Source organism: Pongo abelii, chromosome 10 (assembly GCF_028885655.2).
Source record: "Pongo abelii isolate AG06213 chromosome 10, NHGRI_mPonAbe1-v2.0_pri, whole genome shotgun sequence".
Taxonomy (NCBI): domain Eukaryota; kingdom Metazoa; phylum Chordata; class Mammalia; order Primates; family Hominidae; genus Pongo; species Pongo abelii.
In genome coordinates this window covers 68563159-68586113 of record NC_071995.2, presented here as the reverse complement: position 1 = coordinate 68586113, position 22955 = coordinate 68563159, and the positions used below count along the sequence as shown (strand labels likewise).

Below are 22955 nucleotides of genomic sequence, written 5' to 3'. Positions count from 1 at the left end.
TCACCAGACTGAAGGGAATTCCCAATACCACCCCATAACAATCATTGGCTCAGGTAGATTAGATAGCTTTGAATTCTCATGGGGTAAGGACAGATAAAATCACATTAACTAAGCAGTTTTCAAAAATAGCAGCCTTCATTATCTAAAATTTAAAATCAAAACCACTTAATAAGCATGCATCATCTCATCTTTGGATCTTAAATAATTTTGATTCCCTATATAAGCAGCTTTTTCAAAGTACTAGAGCCTCTCTAGAGGAGTAGTTCTCCATATGCCACAGGAACTAGAACTGAGAGTCTATAGCAACAACACAAAAATTATTTTTAGCACTTTCAAGTCTGTCTCCATTTTTTGACTCATTTTTCTTACACTTTCTTAAGGTGACTAAGTGTCATTTGTTTTTTCTTCTGTCTACTGTTTTAGTGCCTGCCCAAGTGACTGACCTGCGTGTGGCCAACCAAGGAATGACCAGTCTGTCTACTAACTGGACCCAGGCACAAGGAGACATAGAATTTTACCAAGTCTTACTGATCCATGAAAATGTGGTCATTAAAAATGAAAGCATCTCCAGTGAGAACAGCAGTTACAGCTTCCACTCTCTCAAGTCCGGCAGCCTGTACTCCGTGGTGGTAACAACAGTGAGTGGAGGGATCTCTTCCCGACAAGTGGTGGTGGAGGGAAGAACAGGTAAGAAGTAGAGATATGTGTCTGTGACTTACTAAGATCTGAGTACATGAGACCCCTAATCAGAATATTATAGAAATATCCTAAAATCAGACTCATCCCTGGCCTTTATAAAAGCTAAGTTTCATAAAAGCTAGCCATCCAGAAGGTATATGGAATGGAAATTGGGCGATGGGTGATGGCAAGAGAGAATAAATTCTGAAATTTTTTTTTTTTTTTTTTTTTTGAGACGGAATTTCGCTCTGGTTGCTCTGGCTGGAGTGCAATGGCGTGATCTCGGCTCACCGCAACCTCCGCCTCCTGGGTTCAGCAATTCTCGTGCCTCAGCCTCCCAAGTAGCTGGGATTACAGGCATGTGCCACCACGTCCTGCTAACTTTGTATTTTTAGTAGAGTTTCTCCATGTTGGTCAGGCTGCTCTTGAACTCCCGACCTCAGGTGATCCACCCGCCTCGGCCTCCCAAAGTGCTGGGATTACAGGCGTGAGCCACCATGCCTGGCTGAATACTTTAACATCTCCAATGAACATGTAAAAGCTCCTCACTCGATGCCTAGACTTATCCCCTATTCAGTTGATTTCCTTTGAAATGTTTATGTCCCAGTTAAGGTAAACAATAATGGATAAAAAACAAAACAAACCTCCCAAAGAAAGCATCTTTCACTCTTTTATATTCTTGGTTTGCAAGACATAAAAAGAAAATGATCTCCAATTAATATGGTCAGAGGTGGAGCTGATCTAATTTTCAGGTCTCATATATTTTCATAAGCAACGTTAAACAAGTGCTTAATATGCTATCTAAACAATTTTTCTTGACCTTAAGAGCTCCCTGTTAGAAAGCTAAGTAAACAAATAAGTGTCATTATGGTCATGTGTGTTAGGGAGCCATGGCACCAAGGAAGGAGATAGAATTTTCTATGTAATACAATGAAAGAACATAAAAAATTAATATATATGATATATAAAATGTATGTTCATTTCTTAGAAAGAAAAAAATTATATAAACCCAATAGAAGCTTTGATAATTATTAGTGGGACCTTGTCTACTTAATTTTATATAATTATTGTAAGTTGGATTTCAGGCTTCTCCTTCTGCATCCTCAACACTCAAAGTCTGTTTATCAGCTGCAGGCATCATAGATGCATCTCTTTCCAAAATCATGAATCTCACCTACTTAATGAACCCAGAGGACATTAACTTCATTAACTCTCCCAGAAGAACAACGAAGTCACTGAGAAGATGTTTCATAGTCTTGGTAGAAATTCACTGGTGTACGCCCATTACCCTCATTCTATGACAGCTGACATTGTCACCTGCATCTTTCTTTTTTTTTTTTTTTTTTTTTTGAGACAGAGTCTCATTTTGTTGCCAGGCTGGAGTGCAGTGGCACGATCTTGGCTCACTGCAACCTCCGACTCCCTGGTTCGAGCGATTCTCCTGCCTCAGTCTCCCGTGTAGCTGGGATTACAGGCACGTACCATCATGCCCAGCTAATTTTTGTACTTTTAGTAGAAACAGGGTTTCACCTTGTTGGCCAGGATGGTCTTGATCTCCTGACCTCATGATCCACCCGCCTCGGCCTCCCAAAGAGCTGGGATTACAGGTGTGAGCCACTGCGCCCGGCCCGTCACCTGCTTCTTTCTCCCTGATATTTTCTTTCCTTTCTTTTAATGGTTCTTGGCACCATCCATTGGTATAGCATACTTGGGGGTAGGGAGCTGAAAAGCTTTAGTATGGAAATCAGGAGGCCTAGGTTTTGGTCCTAGCTCTGCCATTAACTTATTTCCCTAAGCTTCTGTGTTTTAATCCATGCACAATAATTCACTCCTACCCTGGGTGTCAGAATAGGGCAGGAGAAATAATAAAGCTGAGGAGAGGAGTTGAGGACGACCTTGTATTCATTTCCCAGTGATTTGCAGTTATATCAGTCACATTAGACTGATTTAATTCGTGCTTAGACACTGTATAATGTGGGTGTTCATGATTGGATGCCTCTATTGGTTGGGATCCAGTCTCCTACCATCGGTGGCTCTTCTTTGCTGTAGGTCCTCAGAGCTCTCCCCATTTCTCCAGAAAATGGAGGTGGGGGAGGGGTACAACTCATCAGACTGGGGAGTAGACATTTCACTTCTACCCACATTCCACTGGCCAGAACTCAGTTACATGGCCACATCTGACTGCCTGGGAGCCTTAGAAATGCAGTCTAGCTGTGTGTCAAGAGGAAAAGGAAATGGTCGGGGAACCGTATTCTGCCACACAGGTTGATTCTCATTTTATATACCACAAGGATTGTCCAACTTATTGTGAGCTACTAAAATAGTCTAGTCTGTGCTATCTCTTGAAATAACTGTGCACTTTAAATAAGTGGGACATAATTATTTTTATACCTATATTTTAATTAGAATAAAGGTACAAGCATTTGACCCATATTATATAATAGAAGCATTCAAAAAAGGGACAAGAAATTCTTTGAAGAATGGTCATAAAGTTTTGAGGAGAGAATCAAATATGAATAAATATGAGCATGAGTTATTTTACTCAAACATATGAAGAGTGCACATTATCATGATAAAAGAGGAAAATGGGAGACTCCTGTAGAAGCACAATAATAGGGATTTTGAAAGGTGCCTCTTTTAGTAAATTTTGTACACAGTCAATTATAAAGAATTCAGTGGCTAAGGCCTTGATAATCCTTCTCATCTCCTCAAATTACTGAAATATTAGTCAATATTGAAATAATTTTGAAAGGTATTCGTATATTTCACCTGTTTCCACTGAGTTAAAACATATAAATAAACCCTCCCAGCCCAGATAAGAAGGCAGAATATTTAAAATTAAAGATATTAGATATACTTAACAAATCTAATTCTAATCTGGGAAAATGCTCATCCTAAAGGAAAAACAAATTTTGTATCTATTTTTTCTTAAACATGTGAATCATATTTCTGTGAAAACTTTTGATAATTGTGTCTTTTCTAATAAAATGTTGGTAGTTGCAAATATTTCCAGCAGTTTTTAAAAACAAGCATAACGAGTTGCTTTTGAGAGCAACTAAAGGATGTGTGGATGGTTGGATGGCAGAAGAAAGGAAGGAAAGAAAGAAAAAAGGAAGAAAAGAAGGAAAGAAAAGGAAGGAAGGAAGAGATGTACCAATATATAAATCTTCTGGCTAAAAAGTTCAACTTTATATCTAGGAAATGTCCATATATGTGGATCAACATTACCAGAGTTGTTCACTAGAATGCAGTTTATAATTTTTAGTGATGGATAAGTGCTTTTAAGTATAAGGTATGCTTTGGAGCTTAATTCACAAAGTCCAAGCGTATTACATTAGAAGGATTCTCAGAAGTCATCTAGCCAAATCCTGTCCATTATAAGTGATGGACTGATATTGACAATCATATGAAACTGTTTAGTTAAGTTAATCAACTAATGATTAAAACAGTAGTGCAGTTCATATATACTGTAATATTTTAACCCTACATTCATTTATGGCGGTACTATTTAATGGGCACCTATTTCTGATATGTGGTTCAACTTTTACTCAATACTGCAATTACTAATTTGCTGACTATACATCCAACCAGAGAACTTCTTGAAGACATTCATGCCTTTTTCATTTTTGTATACCTGGCAAATAGTAGGTTCTCAGTAAACATTTGTGACACTAATCCCCAATTCATATAAGCAAATTATTATAGTTGACATCAGAAAACCCATTATCGCCATAGTATTTCTCTCTGCCCTTTTTTGGTCCAGCTTCCAGACTTCTTACTTCCAAGATAGGTTTTTAGGCTTATTTCTTACCACTAGAGGGCAGGAAATGCTTTGCAAAGGGAAAACGGTCCCTCTGGTTGTGTTAGCTATTACTTCCCAGGAATAAATAACTTCATCACAAGAAAATTGAAGCTATCCCAGTTTAAGGTCTTTAGAAAAGCTATCGTATTCTTCCCCTTTCCACTCAAACATTTTTGCTTTATTGGTAAGTTTGGTTCAAGTTGATTCATTTGGATTGTTGAAATATTTGTTCCCTTTCTTACAGAGAACCTTCTAAAACATTCTATAAAGATGCCTCCACTTGAAATGCTTTACAAACAGCAACCCCATAAAAATGCAGTACTGGCATCCTTGTATTTACGAGGCATCCCAAAGGCCTCCGGACATTTTTATTTTGATTAGTCTTCTGATGTAAGAACACTCAGCTTCTGGAAGCTGAGTGAAATCCACACACTTCCTTGACCTCTTATGTAATCAGATTAGATCTCCTGAGTGAGTCCACGGTTTGTGCTGACTGCAATAGACGACTCAGACTTTTGACTGTGTTTTTCTTTTTGAATCCCCCCCCCGCACCTTTCAAAATCACAGTCCCTTCCAGTGTGAGTGGAGTAACGGTGAACAATTCCGGTCGTAATGACTACCTCAGCGTTTCCTGGCTGCCGGCGCCCGGAGATGTGGATAACTATGAGGTAACATTGTCTCATGACGGCAAGGTGGTTCAGTCCCTTGTCATTGCCAAGTCTGTCAGAGAATGTTCCTTCAGCTCCCTCACCCCAGGCCGCCTCTACACCGTGACTATAACTACAAGGAGTGGCAAGTGTGAAAATCACTCCTTCAGCCAAGAGCGGACAGGTAAGGCTGTATGAAGGTTCAGGGCTCCGTAAGAACCAATTCACATGTGGCTCAAGGCACCACAGAGCTGTAGCAATTCTGTAATGATGGGATGAAAGGCCCTTGACATCACAAAACTGTTATGGGGTCTTCGTATTTTAACCCAAGAAACTCCTTATGTGAGCAGACCCTGTGTGACTAGAATTTATATTATATTCAAATAGTGTAAAAAGTATTCCCGTTTATGGAGTACTTTTTGGTTGCTAGGGCCTGGCTTTATATATCTTGACTATAACTAACCCTTGTGAACTCCTTATTGAGGTAGTCATTGTTATTATTCTCATTTTACAGATCAGGAAACCAAGGTTCAGGGAGGTCAAGTAACTTGCCCAACTGTTTACCTTGTTAAACAGCCAGTATGTTTCAGATCCTGGTTTTAAACCCAGTTCTGAATGACTCCAGTGCCTACAAAGTTCTCCATCCTAAAATCCATCCTGAAATGTCTGTTGGTCAAAACCACTATTCATCCTTTTTCACACAAGGTGAAAATGTGAACCTTTATGGTTCTGGGACTAGGGAGCAAAAATCTTAGCAAAGGAAACGAATGTTCAGTCCAGTGTGCTGGAAAGAATTAAATTTAAATAGCTACCATTTTCCCAATATATTTATGCTTTCTGGGGTTTATACCTGAGATTTCTGCTTAAGGTTGGCATTGATACATTGTCAAATGTTTCCTACTAAGCCATGGGTTGATTTCTGTATTTTAAAATGTCAGTTTTTCCATGAGGTTCTGAGACAATTGTCCTTATCCTGTTACCTAGCACAGGACCTGGGGCTTAGTAGGCACTCAGTAAATACTTGGCAAAGGAATAATCAGATATCACTTAGATCAGGGGTTCCACCTGGGAGTCCATGGTTCATGGGAGACTTTAGGAATGTAGTAACCCCTGAAATTGTTTATGAGGTTGCTGGGGATAGGAAAGGTATATGCATTTCTTTGAGAAGAAACAGTCCATGGCTTTTATCAGATTCTTATGGTTTCTGTGACCCCCAAAAAGCTAAGAACCTCTGATTTATATTGTTACAGGATGCTGGCATTGAAGGGGTCCTTAGAATGATCTAATCCTATTTCCTCATTTGGATATAAAGGAAGTCCCAGAGAAGGAGTGTGGCTTCTCCAGGGTTGCAGGGCTGACTGGTAGTGGAGCTCAGCCTAGCTCCAGTGCTGTCCGTTCCATCATGCTGTATCCAAGAGCACTAGTCAGGGATATAAAGAGATTATCCCTACCCTTGAATAATTTTAAGCCTAATTACACTGACAATCATGATAATGACTTAGATCTGAAAAGCAGATTTCTATTTACAAAGCAGTCTTATGTCAGGGTCTCATATTGATCAACTTGGAGCCTAAAAATCACCAGAAATTGAAGGATGTGTTACCTAACTACCAACCCCTTGCTTCGGGAGGATATTCAATCCAAAGGCAAAGAAGTTGAAAACTTTGAAAAAAATTTAGAAGAATGTATAACTAGAATAACCAATACAGAGAAGTGCTTAAAGGAGCTGATGGAGCTGAAAACCAAGGCTCGAGAACTACGTGAAGAATGCAGAAGCCTCAGGAGCCGATGCGATCAAATGGAAGAAAGGGTATCAGCCCTGGAAGATGAAATGAATGAAATGAAGCGAGAAGGGAAGTTTAGAGAAAAAAGAATAAAAAGAAACGAGCAAAGCCTCCAAGAAATGTGGGACTATGTGAAAAGACCAAATCTACGTCTGATTGGTGTACCTGAAAGTGATGGGGAGAATGGAAACAAGTTGGAAAACACTCTGCAGGATATTATCCAGGAGAACTTCCCCAATCTAGCAAGGCAGGCCAACATTCAGATTCAGGAAATACAGAGAACGCCACAAAGATACTCTTCGAGAAGAGCAACTCCAAGACACATAATTGTCAGATTCACCAAAGTTGAAATGAAGGAAAAAATGTTAAGGGCAGCCAGAGAGAAAGGACGGGTTACCATCAAAGGGAAGCCCATCAGACTAACAGCGGATCTCTCGGCAGAAACCCTACAAGCCAGAAGAGAGTGGGGGCCAATATTCAACATTCTTAAAGAAAAGAATTTTCAACCCAGAATTTCATATCCTGCCAAACTAAGCTTCATAAGTGAAGGAGAAATAAAATACTTTACAGACAAGCAAATGCTGAGAGATTTTGTCACCACCAGGCCTGCCCTAAAAGAGCTCTTGAAGGAAGTGCTAAACATGGAAAGGCACAACCGGTACCAGCCACTGCAAAATCATACCGAAATGTAAAGACCATTGAGACTAGGAAGAGACTGCATCAACTAACGAGCAAAACATCGAGCTAACATCATAATGACAGGATCAAATTCACACATAACAATATTAACTTTAAATGTAAATGGACTAAATGGTCCAATTAAACGACACAGACTGGCAAATTGGATAAAGACTCAAGACCCATCAGTGTGCTGTATTCAGGAAACCCATCTCACGTGCAGAGACACACATAGGCTCAAAATAAAAGGATGGAGGAAGATCTACCAAGCAAATGGAATACCAATGTCAATTCATGATGATTTCCTATCCGTATGACTTTAATATTGCAAAGTCTTTTGCTGAGATTGTTTTAAAATGCAAGAAAGTGATTCTTTATTCAGTGCATCCTCTTGACTCCTTGACCAGCATGAACTTGGACTTGGTGCATGACTAATGGAGGCAAATCATTGACCCCGACAAATCAGTTTAACTGGAGAGTCATGTCTGAGTTGTTCTCTTGATGATTTTGGCTGATTATCTTAATGCCCTTTTCCATTTCTGATGCTCCTGTTCTACATTTTGGGTGAAAATACCAATATTTCTAATTCTGTATCACATCATCTCACCGTGTAGCAAGGCAGGTCTCCACAAATTACCCCGTTCCAACCTGGAGAGCTCCTTATTGACTTAACATGATATTCAGCCAGGATTTTCTTCCCGTAATAGTTGCTTTGCCTTCAGCAAATTGCCTGGATCATTGACCTTTCTTAGCCCATGCATAAAATGCCACTTCATAATTTCCTCTCCTTAACTCTGTGATGACTGTATTCTAACAACACTGTAATTGGTTTTAGGTAAATATCTTGGAGAAAGCATATCTGTCCTTGCTCCATATCTGTCGTGAGCTATATTCTAAACACTAATCAACAAACACAAGGCAACAAAGGATGCTAATGCAACTTGTAGGTGTAAGAAAATGGAGCTTCTATGCCAAAATACTGAAATTTCTGGATCATTTCATGATCTGAGAAAAAGTAGAGGAGAAAAATTGGACACAGCCTTAGCATGTGGTCAGATCAGAAACCCCTAATATATACCAAATACAGACAGCGGCTGTACAGGCCTAGAGGACATGCTAGTATTGGGACAAGAGTTCATGCCTCTTTTTCAATGCTCCTCCTCATTAATATGTATAATGGCCAGTCACCATGAAATAGTAATGAATCTGTGGCCTACTGTTGAATTAAAATTCAGCCCCAAATGGAAAAATGAAATTTCCTTAATATCATGCTCTAAATACAGAATTGCCTTATTCCACAGTGTTCCTAAGTAACATGCATATATTTATTTACTGGTTGGGGAGGGGACCACAGATATACAGAATGGTTTTGTTTATATATTGGAAAGAACCTCACATGCACAAAATTGTATTAATCATAATTCTCGGTTCAAGAAACCATGCATCCCCAGCACTTTGGGAGGCTGAGGCGGGAGAATCATGAGGTCAGGAGTTCGAGACCAGCCTGGCCAACATGGTGAAACCCCATCTCTACTAAAAATACAAAAAATTAGCTAGGCGTAGTGGCAGTCACCTGTAATCCCAGCTACTCGGGAGGCTGAGGCAGGAGAATCGCCTGAACCAGAAGGCGGAGGTTCCAGTGAGCCAAGATCGCACCACTGCACTCCAGCCCGGGCAACAGAGTGAGATTCTGTCTCAAAAAAAAAAAGAAGAAAAGAAGAAAAGAAAAAAGAAACCATGCATCAACTGCCACCTTTACGTTTTAGGCATCTAGTTAGTAATTTTTAATAATTTAACATGTACACAAGAAACCAACCACTACCTAAAATAAAAGCTAGGACCTTGACAATAACCTACATCGAAGTATGTGGTCCCCACCTCACGAATTCACTCAAAGGTAGCCAACATCTTGACTCCTATGTTCACCTCTCCCTTGCTTTCCATCTTGCATAGTTTTATTGCATTTATATACAGGCCTAAAATTATGGGTTTTAAAATTTTTTGTTGTTTTTAACATTATTTAAAAAGGTATTTTTAATGCAGTATTTAATATCTTAGGGACTTAGATGTTTTGCTTATACAGATAAGATTCATCCATATTTTATGTTTTGATGTTAAGGACAAGAAATCCATATTTTTGTGTTTTGAGTTAAGGAATTAATTATAACTTATATAATATTTCACTGTGTGTGTGTATGTGTGTATATGTATATATTCATTATCCAGTATCCTGTACATATTCTTCTACACTTGGTTTTTATATAGTTTTTTTAATTTTGCCAGTCAAATGGATGTAAAACAGTATTTCACTGTGGTTTTGACTTGCATTTCCTTGATCACCAATGATGTGGAAAATCTCTTCATTTATTATGCAAATAACCAATATGTGTTTCTTCTTCCATTTTTCTTTTTCTTTTTCTTTTTTTTTTTTTTTTTTTATGAGATGGAGTCTTGCTCCATCACCCGGGCTGGAGTGCAGGGGCATGATGTGATCTCGGCTCACTGCAACCTGTGCCTCCTGGGTTCAAGTGATTCTTCCATCTCAGCCTCCCGAGTAGCTGGAACTACAGGTGTGCACCACCATGCCCAGCTAATTTTTGTATTTTTTAGTAGAGACGGGGTTTCACCATGTTGGCCAGGCTGTTCTCAAACTTCTGACCTCAACTGATCTGCCCGCCTCAGCCTCCCAAAGTGTTAGGATTACAGGTGTGAGCCACCACGCATAGCCTCATTTTTTTGAGGGGGGTGGGTTGGGGGATTGCTTATATTCCTCTTAGTAACTTTTGAGTCAGCAAGGTATGTTGGAATTATCTATATCATTTACCATCACTCATATTAATCATCAGCCATCATGTTTAATGTTCCATCTTATACATGACATTTTGTGCAGGCAAACAGCAGGCTTAGAATGAGTTCATCAGCTTCTGTTAAAAGATCCATTTAATCACTCCACATAGTGTAACAATCTTTCCCCTCCAGAAATTTGTAACCTAAGTTCTAAGATTTTTCTTTTAAATACACACAATAATAATCTACTCTGTATTTTTATTGTCCCAGCTTGTCATCTGTGATCAATTACTCACTCAGAATTAATAAATATTTAGTTATTCTCTGTTTCCTTTTCAGTGCCTGACAAAGTCCAAGGAGTCAGTGTTAGCAACTCAGCCAGGAGTGACTATTTAAGGGTATCCTGGGTGCATGCCACTGGAGACTTTGATCACTATGAAGTCACCATTAAAAACAAAAACAACTTCATTCAAACCAAAAGCGTTCCCAAGTCAGAAAACGAATGTGTATTTGTTCAGCTAGTCCCTGGACGGTTGTACAGTGTCACTGTTACTACAAAAAGTGGGCAATATGAAGCCAGTGAACAAGGGAATGGGAGAACAAGTAAGTAGAACGATTGCAAAATCTGACAGTTGGTTGGACTTGAAAGTCTCTGAGTAATTTATCTGAACCTTGAATTTTTTCTGCTTATTCATTAGTACATTACATTCCCAGTAAGTCTCACTTGGCACTAACATCATTCAGCCAAGCCATGGCCTATAATTACAGAATATTTATTGGTAGATAAAAGCAAACATAGTGAGGGAGCAAGAAGGCTAAATGTCCCATTTTTTTTCCCTGTCTTCCTGCATCATGGCATTTAGATTCTAGACTTCTTGTTTTATCTTATGATTGAGATCATAACTCATTTTATAATTATGTTCTACCAATGCTGATCATGTAACATTTATGTCAGGAAAAAATCACAATGTTAATAGTTGCTTCCAATTTTTCTTATTTAATTATGCATGAAGTAGTGCTAGTGGTTTATTTGGGGAAGGGAGATGTTGCCAGTTCCTTGAATGTGATTCATAAATTATTATGTAGGTAAACTCTGATCAGTTCCTTTCCTGAAATGTCTTCTCATTTTTCTCCCTAGTTCCAGAGCCTGTTAAGGATCTAACATTGCGGAACAGGAGCACTGAGGACTTGCATGTGACTTGGTCAGGAGCTAATGGGGATGTCGACCAGTATGAGATCCAGCTGCTCTTCAATGACATGAAAGTATTTCCTCCTTTTTACCTTGTAAATACCGCAACCGAGTATCGATTTACTTCCCTAACACCAGGCCGCCAATACAAAATTCTTGTCTTGACGATTAGTGGGGATGTACAGCAGTCAGCCTTCATTGAGGGCTTCACAGGTAATGTGAAATACTGTTCTTGAACCTGAATAGATGCAGTGGTGCATTTAGCTTTTGGGTAGTCCAGGTATTTCGACTGAGGATTTGGAGGGGTAAAAGGGAGATAGCAAGAAGGGACAAAGTCATCTTGATAGTGACAATGATGTCCAACCTGGATGAATGAAAATGAAGTATGATGTCAGCAGAGAGTCGGGGGGGCGGGGGTTGGAGGGTGCTTTCAGAGAAATAGCAATGAACTGATGTGATCAGCTGGTGCTTGTGAGGCACACAGATTAAGAATTAAGTGTTACTTGGGTATCATTTCTTTAGAACTCTTTTAGGAGTGTTGCCATAGTAGTTAACATGTACTGACAGTTCACCATGAACCAGACCCACAGCAAAGCATTTTATGTCTACATCTTGTTCAGTCTTCACAATGCTTTGGAAGGCCAAGTCAGGAGGATAGCTTGAGCCCAGGAGTTCAAGCACAGCCTGGGCAACATGACAAAACCCTGTCTCTACAAAAAATACAAAAAAATTAGCCGGGCATGGTGGTGCGTGCCTGTAGTCCCAGCTACTGGGGAGGCTGAGGTGGGAGAATCACCTGAGCCCAGGAGGTATAGGATGCAGTGAGTCGTAATCATGCCATTGCAATCCAGCCTGGACAACAGAGCGAGACCCTACCTCAAAAATAAAATTAAATTAAAAAAGAATCAATCTTCACAACTCTATGGGCTGGTTAGTATTATCATCACTGCTGTTTTTCCTAATGAAGAAACTGAAACTTACAGAGGTCAAGTAATTTGCCTGTAGTCCCACAGCTAGTGAGTGAGAAAACCAAAACTTGGACCAAGGCACCCTAACTAGCCCCTCGCTATATAATTAGCATTCCTCATTTCCACTCGCCGGCCTTGACTTCCCCCTAAGCTTTCCCCCGTCAACTTCAGTTCACACAGAAAAATCAGAGAAAAGTGGCAAATTGTTACTTTCTTTTTCATGTGAGTTCTCTCAGTGGGTGCCAAAACATCAGAAGCATTCAAAACTTTGTTTGAAAATTTCAACAGTTCATTCTCTAAGTGATGACTTTTAAATTTATTTTCTTTTTTAGTTCCTAGTGCTGTCAAAAATATTCACATTTCTCCCGATGGAGCAACAGATAGCCTGACGGTGAACTGGACTCCTGGTGGGGGAGACGTTGATTCCTACACGGTGTCGGCATTCAGGCACAGTCAAAAGGTTGACTCTCAGACTATTCCCAAGCACGTCTTTGAGCATACGTTCCACAGACTGGAGGCCGGGGTACAGTACCAGATCATGATTGCCTCAGTCAGCGGATCCCTGAAGAATCAGATAAATGTGGTTGGGAGGACAGGTAAGCATCCACCTGGAGAAGGGCTAGATTGTAGAATGCCTCATGGTTCTCCAAAATGGGACAGTGAATGGGCTCAGCTATTCACAAATCCAGATTTAAAACCACCAAAGTTTGTACAATTCAATGGTTTCAAGAGCCTTACTCGTTTATTCTTTGCATTTTTCTCTTAATAGAGATCTTCAAAACAAATGAAAGGGAATCAGAAACCAAATCATTTGAACACATTTTTATACTTGCTAAAGGATAATAAAATTTTCAATTTTAACAAGCAGGCTGGGCACGGTGACACACACCTGTAATCCCAGCACCCTGGAAGGCCAAGGCAGGTAGATTGCTTGAGTTCAGGAGTTCGAGACTAGCCTGGGAAACATAGCTAAACCCCATTTCTTAAAAATATAAAAAATTAGCCAGGCGTGGTGGTGCACACCTGTAGTCCCAGCTGCTTGGGAAGCTGAGGTGGAAGAATCACCTCAGCCCGGGAGGTCAAGGCTGCAGTGAGCTGTGATCGTGCCACTGCACTCCAGCCTGGGCAACCAGAGTGAGACCCTGTCCCAATAAATAAGTAAGTAAATAAGTAAGTAAGTAAATAAATAAATAAATAAATTTTAATAAGGAGACTTCCATAATTATGCATTTTTCAAAAGTTCTACCTTTTAAGAAAGAGTACACATCTGTGCCATCTACTTTACCTGGTAGAGCTAAAAAAAAACAAGTATCAAATGTATGAATAATATATCTGTTTATATCAATATCACTATTCATGTATTATTTTTGAAAGATCTCTAGCCATACTATAGTTCTCCTACAGATGAGGAAAGTATGGCTCAGAAAGCTTATGAAACAGTATCAAGGATACATATATAATAAGACCTAAAGCTATAATTCAAGTCTAGGTCTGTCTGGCCCCAAACCTCATGCCCTCTCCACTGTGACACAATACTTCTTAGATGTCTCCCATTCTCATGACCACTTATTTAGTTGTGGGGTCTGGGGCTTCTATACCATGCCCTACTATGCCTCTATTTCATATCTATATTTATATCTATATCTGCATATCTTTAACGCTATGACAAATCCTGTGTTAGAAAGTGGGCGTTCGGGCCGGGCGCAGTAGCTCACGCCTGTAATCCCAGCACTTTGGGAGGCCAAGATGGGTGGATCACAAGGTCAGGAGATCGAGACCATCCTGGCTAACACGGTGAAACCCCGTCTCTACTAAAAATACAAAAAATTAGCCAAGCATGGTGGCAGACGCCTGTAGTCCCAGCTACTCAGGAGGCTGAGGCAGGAGAATGGCGTGAACCCGGGAGGCGGAGCTTGCAGTGAACCGAGATCATGCCACTGCACTCCAGCCTGGGCGACAGAGCAAGACTCTGCCTCAAAAAAAAAAAAAAAGAAGGCATTCGGCTGGGCGCAGTGGCTCATGCCTGTAATCCCAGCACTTGGGAAGGCTGAGGCGGGTGGATCATGAGGTCAAGAGATTGAGACCATCCTGGCCAACATGGTGAAACCCCGTCTCTACTAAAAATACAAAAAAAAATTTAGCCAGGCATGGTGGCGCGCACCTGTAGTCCCAGCTACTCGGGAGGCTGAGGCAGGAGAATCACTTGAACCTGGGAGGCGGACGTTGCAGTGAGCCACTGCACTCCAGCTTGGTGACAGAGTGAGACTCTGTCTCAAAAAAAAGAAAGTGGGCATTCAGTAGCAAGGCAGAGCCCCTAACCTCAAGAATCTTATAATCTAGTGAAGGAGATAGAAAAGTAAAAAGGCAATTACAGTAAAACGTGGTAAGTGCTAAGAAAAAAGTGGTTATGAGATGTTAGAGGAGCAAACAAGAAGAGTCAGGGAAGGCTTTCAGGAGGAAGTAGTATTTAAAGAAAGACTAAGGAGTCATCCAGGTGAAATGTAAGTTGACTTGGTTCCAACAGAGAAAACAAAGCCCTGGAGGTGAGAGAAAGGATGGCACATTTGGGGACCTACACCTTATTTAGTACACTAGAATAAAGGCCGGGCACAGTGGCTCATGCCTGTAATCCCAGCATTTTGGGAAGCCAAGGTGAGTGGATAGCCTGAGTCCAGGAGTTCGAGACCAGCCTGGGCAACATGGCAAAACCCCATCTCTACCAAAAGTATAAAAAACAAAAGTATACTAGAATAAAAAATGTGAGCCATGTGGCCAGCTAAGTAGAGAGACCAAATCACGAAGAGCTTTGTTTGCCTGTGAAGGTGTTTGGAATTATGGAGAGCCACTGTAGGGCCATTAGCATGGGAGTGCTATGAAAATATGCTAGATAGAGTCTGCAGATTGAAAGAGTAGGAGGTAAGGACACAAGTGACTGGTCAATAGGCAGTTGCAATAATGTATGGTCTCATTTATACTTGCTAAAGGATATGATGTGGTCCTGAGGTAGTGGCAGTATGCAGAGAGTGGCTAGATTCAAGAGATAGAAGATTTAGGATACAGAAATAAAACTCGTATTTGATTATATGTACAAGGGTGAGAGTGACAACTGAAGTTTCTGACTTGAACCAAGAGATAGAAACAAAAAACAATGAGAACACTGGGGAAGGGAGATAAGGAGTCCAGTTTGGACATCTTGAGTGTTGGATGTCTGTGGTACATTCAGGGAGAGATGTAATTTGCAAAAGCGGGAGAGATGTAATTTGCAAAAGCAGGAGAAACATCTGAACTGAAAGTTTAAATTTGGGAGTTGTCACCTTATGGGTGACACTTCAAACCATGGACATAGATGAAATCTGAGAAGATTATGTAGAATGAGAAAATAAATGAACCTAGGACAGAAAATATTATTATAATAACAATAATACTATTTTGCCTTTCACCTCAGGAGCAATAGAACAGATACTAGTATATACTACTGCTGAAGTCAAGGCTTAAAGTTTTGACCTTAGTTAATGTTAGTAATAAAAGTCTAAACAGGAGACATAATTCAACTATCAAACCCACATTCACTGAATACGAACTTGCTCAGCATTCTTCACTTTCTAGATTTATAGGTATGCACCACTCTGCATATTTATCAGGGCCATTTTCGCTAACTTTTCTATCTGAGATCCTATTTAAATTCAGAGAAAAAATGGAGAATCAAAGTAGTTGAACAGACAGGTTAGGCCAAGAAATCCTTTCTCCTCTTTTCTCCATAAGACCACACAGAAAGTGTCAATGCCACACAAATAAAGCAAACGCATCATCTTCTACCTGCAGTTGATTCAGGAGTTTTTCTCAATTGATGACTTTACCCTAAGTGATAAAATCTGTGTTTTGTTGCTCCACTTGTCTCTCTGCAGTTCCAGCATCTGTCCAAGGAGTAACTGCAGACAATGCATACAGCAGTCATTCCTTAATAGTAAGTTGGCAAAAAGCTGCTGGTGTGGCAGAAAGATATGATATCCTGCTTCTAACTGAAAATGGAATCCTTCTGCGCAACACATCAGAGCCAGCCACCGCTAAGCAACACAAATTTGAAGATCTAACACCAGGCAAAAATTACAAGATTCAGATCCTAACTGTCAGCGGAGGCCTCTTTAGCAAGGAAGCCCAGACTGAAGGCCGAACAGGTAATTAGCACAGCATAATGTTTTGTAGCACATATTGCCAATGTCTGCTATTGTGTAAGAACCACAGGGTGAGAGGGATGAAGCAACATTGGGAGATGATTATCTATCTCTTGACACGCTGGGAAGATTCACCCTGATTTGCCACTTCCATGTCAGTTGCCCTATCCACACAGGACTCAGCCCACCACACTCTGATTCTGATTTTTCATTAATATTGGTGCTATTAGCTTCCTATTGCTGCTGTAATAAACTATCACAATCTTAGTGGCTTGAAACCACCCAAATTTATTATTTTCTAGTCCTGAAGGTTAGAATCTGAAAATGGTTTTTGGGGACTGAAATCAAGACGTCAGGGCTGTGTTTCTTGTAGAGACTTTAGGGGGAGAATCCACTCCTTGCCTTTTTCAGCTTCTGAGGCCGCCCACATTCCTTGGCTCGTGTCCCCCTCCCAACAGTGACATTGCTCCAATCTCTGCATGGGACCTTACATCTCTTTCTCTGCTCTCCTGCCTCCCTCTTCCATCTTTTAAGGACTCTTGTGATTACCTTGGTCACCAACCGGACAATCCAGGATAATTCCTTCGTCTCAAGATCCTTAATTTAATCACATCTACAAAGCCCTTTTTGCCACAGAAGGTAACATATTCACAGGTTCTGGGGGTTAGGACATGGACATCTTTGGGGCCATTATTCAGACAACCACATTGGCCTAATTGATTGATAACTTATTTATTAAGTACATAGGTCTGAAGGCGGGGATGGTTATGTTGACAGGGACATAAAGATGAATCAGGCATGCTTCTCGTCCTTAAAGAGCTGACTGACGAGACAGACACATGGACAAATAATGGCAATGCATTGTGATAAAGAGTACATATAAGAGAGGGATGTCTGGCATTCGGGGAAGCATGGAGGTCAGGTAGAATTGAGACATCTTCATAAAAGTGACATTTCAGTACTGCCTTGAAGGATGAAGAAATTCTCCTTATGGAGAGAAGGTAGAATACTTTGTACAGACAGTCTGTCCTGTGCAAAGGCCAAGAGGTATGAACAGGAGAAAGGAGAAATTGTGGGTGGCTAAAATGTGTGTTGCATGATGGAAAGGTGAGGCTGAAAGCCAGATTGGAGCCAAATTAGAGGGTGCCTGGTAGCCTTCCTCAGGAGTTTATCTTTTTATCTTAAAGCAATACAAAACTTTTAGCCAGAGAGTAATTGTTTTGTAATAAAAGATGTATCTTTAAAAGATAAATCAGATAGCAATGGGGGAATGGATTGAATGGAAATGAACCAGAGGTGAGGAGATCCACCTATTAATTCATTTATTATTGAGTACCTTTATAGGCTAGGCACTGTTCTAACTGCTGGATATACAGAAGTGAATAAAAAACTCCCACGGTCATTATGTTTATAGTCTAGTGGGGAAGAAAGTCAATAAATAAGTAAAAGATGTAGGAGGTTGGGTGGTAATAAAGACCAAGAAGGAAATTAAGTTAGGAAGGTGGGATAACAAGAGTTGGGGCTTACAATTTTATCTATCTATTTATTGTTATTATTTTATTTTTATTTATTTATTTATTTATTTTTTTGGAGACAGAACCTCGCTCTGGCACCCAGGCTGGAGTGCAGTGGCACAATCTCAATTCACTGCAAAGCCCTCTGCCTCCTGGGCTCAAACGATCCTCTCATCTCAGCCTCCCAAGTAGTTGGGACTTCAGGCATGTGCCAACACACCCAGCTAATTTTTGTATTTTCTTGTAGAGACAGGGTTTCTCCACGTTGCCTAGGCTGGTCTCGCACTCCTGGGCTCAAGAAATCCACCTGCCTCAGCCTCCCAAAGTGTTGGGATTACAGGCATGAGCCACCACGCCTGGTCAAGGGGATTACAATTTTTTTTTTTTTTTTTTTTTTTTGAGATGGAGTCTCCCTCTGTTGCCCAAGCTGGAGTGCAGTGGTGTGATCTTAGCTCACCACAACCTCCACCTCCTGAGTTCAAGCAATTCTGCCTCAGCCTCCCGAGTAGAGTAGCTGGGACTACAATATGCACCACTACACCCGGCTAATTTTTATATTTTTAGTAGAGATGGGGTTTCGCCATGTTGGCCAGGCTGGTCTTGAACTCCTGACCTCAGGTGATCCACCCTCCTCAGCTTCCCAAAGTGCTGGGATTACAGGCATGAGCCACTGCACCTGGCCGGGACTTACAATTTTCGATTGTACAGTACCCAAAGACTTCATTGAGGCAGTGACATTTGAGTAAAAATCTGAAAGAAATGAGAAAGTCATGCAAATATTTGGATATTTATCAACGCAAAGACCCTGAGTGGGTGTGTGTCTGACCTGTTGGAGGAACAGTAAAGAAGCACATATGGCTGGAACAGAGTGAGCGAGAATGAGTGGGGGGGATGCAGTTGGACAGGTAATGGGGGTCATGACATGACTGCAGTCATAGGATGATAAGGACCAATAGCTGAATGAATGCAGGGGCCCTGGTGAAGAATAGTGGGTATAGTCAAGAAATATTTTTGCATTAGCTTAAGTGGCACTTGGGGGCTGAGTGGATTACAGAGGAAGGAACAGAAGATTCCAGAGTTTCCACCTGGGATGTCTGGTAGAAGATGATGCCATTAATTGAGATAAGCAGGAGGAGAGAGGGTCAGGCAAAAATCCAGAGTTCAGCTGTGTATTGAGTTTGAGATGCCTGAGTGACTTGCAGAGAGAAGGGACCATAGGCATTTGGAAATATGGATTTGAGCTCAGAAGAGAAGTGAGCTGGACATAAAAAGATCTGGACCAGAATACTAGTTAAATCCATAAATTGAATGAGACTGATTGCTCAGCTAGGGCTATGGAATATGAAGGAAACAAAGGACGGATCCATGGGAAATAACACCTTGTAAGGGCCTGACAAAAGGAGAGGAGAAAGCAAAGAGAGCCTGAGAAAGAGCATTTGGGGTGGAGGAAAGAGAACTCAGGCAAAATCAAGGCAGATGTCCTGTTCTGTTTCTACTGGCATCTTAAGGCTTCTGAGGAATCAGGCAGCATCTGTGCCAGCAGTTTGCAAGGAGGCGGTTTCTAGCAGCACTTGACCTTGCCAAGAGGTAGCACAGAAGTCCAAAAGGGTTTGCAAAATTCTAACAAGAAGCTTTTTGTAAAGTGCTTTTGGCTTTTCCTATTGTTTCTGTTTCCCATATCACTGAATCCAACTTCCTCTTTCTGTTTGCTTTTCCCTTTCTTTCCCACCTGCTCTCTTCTCCTCACTGCATTTCCCTCCCTCATTCTCTTGCTCCTCGACTTTTCCAGTCCCAGCAGCTGTCACTGACCTGAGGATCACAGAGAACTCCACCAGGCACCTGTCCTTCCGCTGGACCGCCTCAGAGGGGGAGCTCAGCTGGTACAACATCTTTTTGTACAACCCAGATGGGAATCTCCAGGAGAGAGCTCAAGTTGACCCACAAGTCCAGAGCTTCTCTTTCCAGAACTTGCTACAAGGCAGAATGTACAAGATGGTGATTGTAACTCACAGTGGGGAGCTGTCTAATGAGTCTTTCATATTTGGTAGAACAGGTAAGACCAAGACCCAAGCAGTAATGAATCGCAGGGGAATTGTCCCGGTATTCACTGGTTTTCCTTGGTTGGTCCTTAGTTTCCTATTCTATGCAGGATGTAGCTTTATATGACATTTGTGACTTTCAGGCTGTTTGACCCTAAATCTCACCTTTGATTATATATAACTAATTTGTGGCCAGTTTTTGCACTGGCTTCTGCTCTTTTGCCTCCACTTATTTACTTTCTAGGGCTTGGTAAAAAATGAATGTGGTTCCTCCTCTTGCCATCAAACTGTACAAGAGGGCTGTAACCCATCATAGTTTAATTTGAGCTACACCCTTCAGCTTTCTAACAAGAAATAGATGGAGAGGAGAGCAGGAGCAGAGAAGGGCAACCACAAATATAACAAACAGGCAGTGACTGCTGTGAATTAGAAACATAGCACTAGATGAAGTGAAAACACAGAGTTCCAGGAAAGTGAGAGACATCTCTCTGGGCTGCAAACAAAAAACAGAATCTACCCTTTTCCCATAGTTTGAGTCCTTTATCTCCTATTCAAAAAAAAATTTTTTTTTTTTGGGACGAGTTCTCGCTCTGTTGCCCAGGCTGAAGTGCAGTGATGCCATCATGGCTCCCTGCAGCCTCGACCACCTGGGCTCAAGTGATCCTCTTGCTTCAGCCTCCCGAGTAGCTGGGACTACAGGCACATGACACCATGCATGGCAAACTTTTAATTTTTTAATTTTTATTTTTTGTAGAGATGGGGGCCTCCCTGTATTGCCCAGGCTGGTCTTGAACTCCTGGGCTAAAGCAATCCTCTGCCTTGACCTCCCAAAGTGCTGTAATTAGAGGCATGAGCCACCACGCTCAGCCTACATATTCAATTCTTTTTTCTCATTTGACAATAGTTTTAGGTGCTCTTCGGTGCCAGGCACATGGCCCACTGCTGTAATGTGACAGTGAACAAGACAGTCAAGGGCCCTGCCCTCAGAGAACTCTGTAATAGCGGGGAGGGAAGAGGACAAGGACAGATCATCAAAGGGAGATGATCTGGGAATGCCTTAAATTCTATGAAAAAAATGATGTGTCATGATAGTGACTTGGCAGGACAAGCAACTGCTTTAGATAGGAGAAGCCATTTCAGCAGAGACCTAAAGGTGAGGGGAGCCATGTGGGAACATATTCCAAGGGCACCCAACAAAAGTTCTGTTTGTCTTTTGAAAGGAGTGAAAAAGAGCAGCGATAAGCCTCAACCACAAATAGAATTGCCTAGATGTCATCATTTCTGAGGCAACCCACCCTTTGCACATCTTTCCTTACCTGCTCATTAATGCTTAAAGGTCCCCCAATGTGGCAACAGTCTTCATTCTCCAAAAAATAGCAAAGCTATTGGGATGGGTGGCAGCATGACTAATCTATACAATGATAGGAGTGACTGTTAACACTTCTCTCTCTAAATGAAATTGTACCAATGCAGATTTTATAAGAAAGAGCACAAGAGAACTGAGAACCTAAAGTAGGGTAGAGAGGATGTAAAGAGACCCAGAGAGGGTTGTTATGGGATGGTGGCTGCAATGAGATAGGCCACACTGGGAGGAGCTGGAACCTTGTATATACATTTTCTGGGCCTTTTTTATAAGCTAAATGACAATGATTTATTCATCATTTATGAAGATTTCATTTTACGTGCTTATCAGGGTCCATGTGGCAAGCATCTAGAAGTCACCACCTGTTTTGTTTTGTTTTAATTTACACCATATCTCTAGTCCATATGCCCTTAAAGTTAAATGGCCTGAAATGTAGGCAAGATCTGACTACAATATGTACAACTCACCCACACGCCCAACATAGCATATACTGTCACCTGTGGGCCAAAATGCCTGTGTTTCTGTTTTGTTCTCAGTAAGAATTTTTCTTCTGTTTAAGTCCCAGCCTCTGTGAGTCATCTCAGGGGGTTCAATCGGAACATGACAGACAGCCTTTGGTTCAGCTGGAGTCCAGCCTCTGGGGACTTTGACTTTTATGAGCTGATTCTCTATAATCCCAATGGCACAAAGAAGGAAAACTGGAAAGACAAGGACCTGACAGAGTGGCGGTTTCACGGCCTTGTTCCTGGAAGGAAGTACACGCTGTGGGTGGTAACTCACAGTGGAGATCTCAGCAATAAAGTCACAGCAGAGAGCAGAACAGGTGAGAAGCCCAGGTGCCAATGGCCAAGGGATGGTGGGAAGTAGCTTCCAGAGACACATTTTGATTCTGATTTTAATGACAAGAGATAAAGCCAATAATGATATACCCTGTGCTAGCCCCTGACCTTAGGAAGGGACTGTGGTACAACAGATAAAGGACAAGGCTTTGGTCCAAAAGAACTAAGTCCTTAGCTTAGCTCTATGAATCTGGGCAAGTCATTGAGCATCTCTAGGCTTATGATAAAAAACTTACGATAAAAAAATCATAAGTTTTCTTATCTGCAAAGTGGGGATAATCATATACATCATCACTGTGTGGCTATCACCAGTGCTTCCTAATTGTTTTTATGTCATAGGCACACATAGATGTTTGTGTGCCACCCTGGGGTTAATCAACAAGGCTATCTGCAACTGGACATAATTGTCTGTGGACGTCAGCCCCGTACCCCAAAATCTGATGGAATTAATACCTTCACACACTTGTAACCCATTCAGGGCACACTCATGCTCCA

The 22955-nt window shown here is 41.1% G+C and overlaps 1 protein-coding gene and 1 long non-coding RNA gene across 5 annotated transcripts in view; one reads left to right on the top strand and one right to left on the bottom strand.

Moving 5' to 3' along the window:
• The window catches only part of PTPRB (protein tyrosine phosphatase receptor type B), a 121290-nt gene that overhangs the window by 55249 nt on the left and 43086 nt on the right, over positions 1 to 22955 (top strand). For all 3 annotated transcript variants that reach the window (XM_024257344.3, XM_054527399.2, XM_024257345.3), the window contains 8 exons: positions 424 to 687; positions 5048 to 5311; positions 10716 to 10979; positions 11515 to 11778; positions 12866 to 13129; positions 16439 to 16708; positions 20009 to 20272; positions 22181 to 22444. In XM_024257344.3, the coding sequence (XP_024113112.2) occupies positions 424 to 687; positions 5048 to 5311; positions 10716 to 10979; positions 11515 to 11778; positions 12866 to 13129; positions 16439 to 16708; positions 20009 to 20272; positions 22181 to 22444 (2118 nt within the window). The remainder of the gene's footprint in view (positions 1 to 423; positions 688 to 5047; positions 5312 to 10715; positions 10980 to 11514; positions 11779 to 12865; positions 13130 to 16438; positions 16709 to 20008; positions 20273 to 22180; positions 22445 to 22955) is intronic.
• Positions 1 to 22955, bottom strand: part of LOC129049161 (uncharacterized) — a 58535-nt gene that overhangs the window by 26932 nt on the left and 8648 nt on the right. The window lies entirely within an intron of this gene.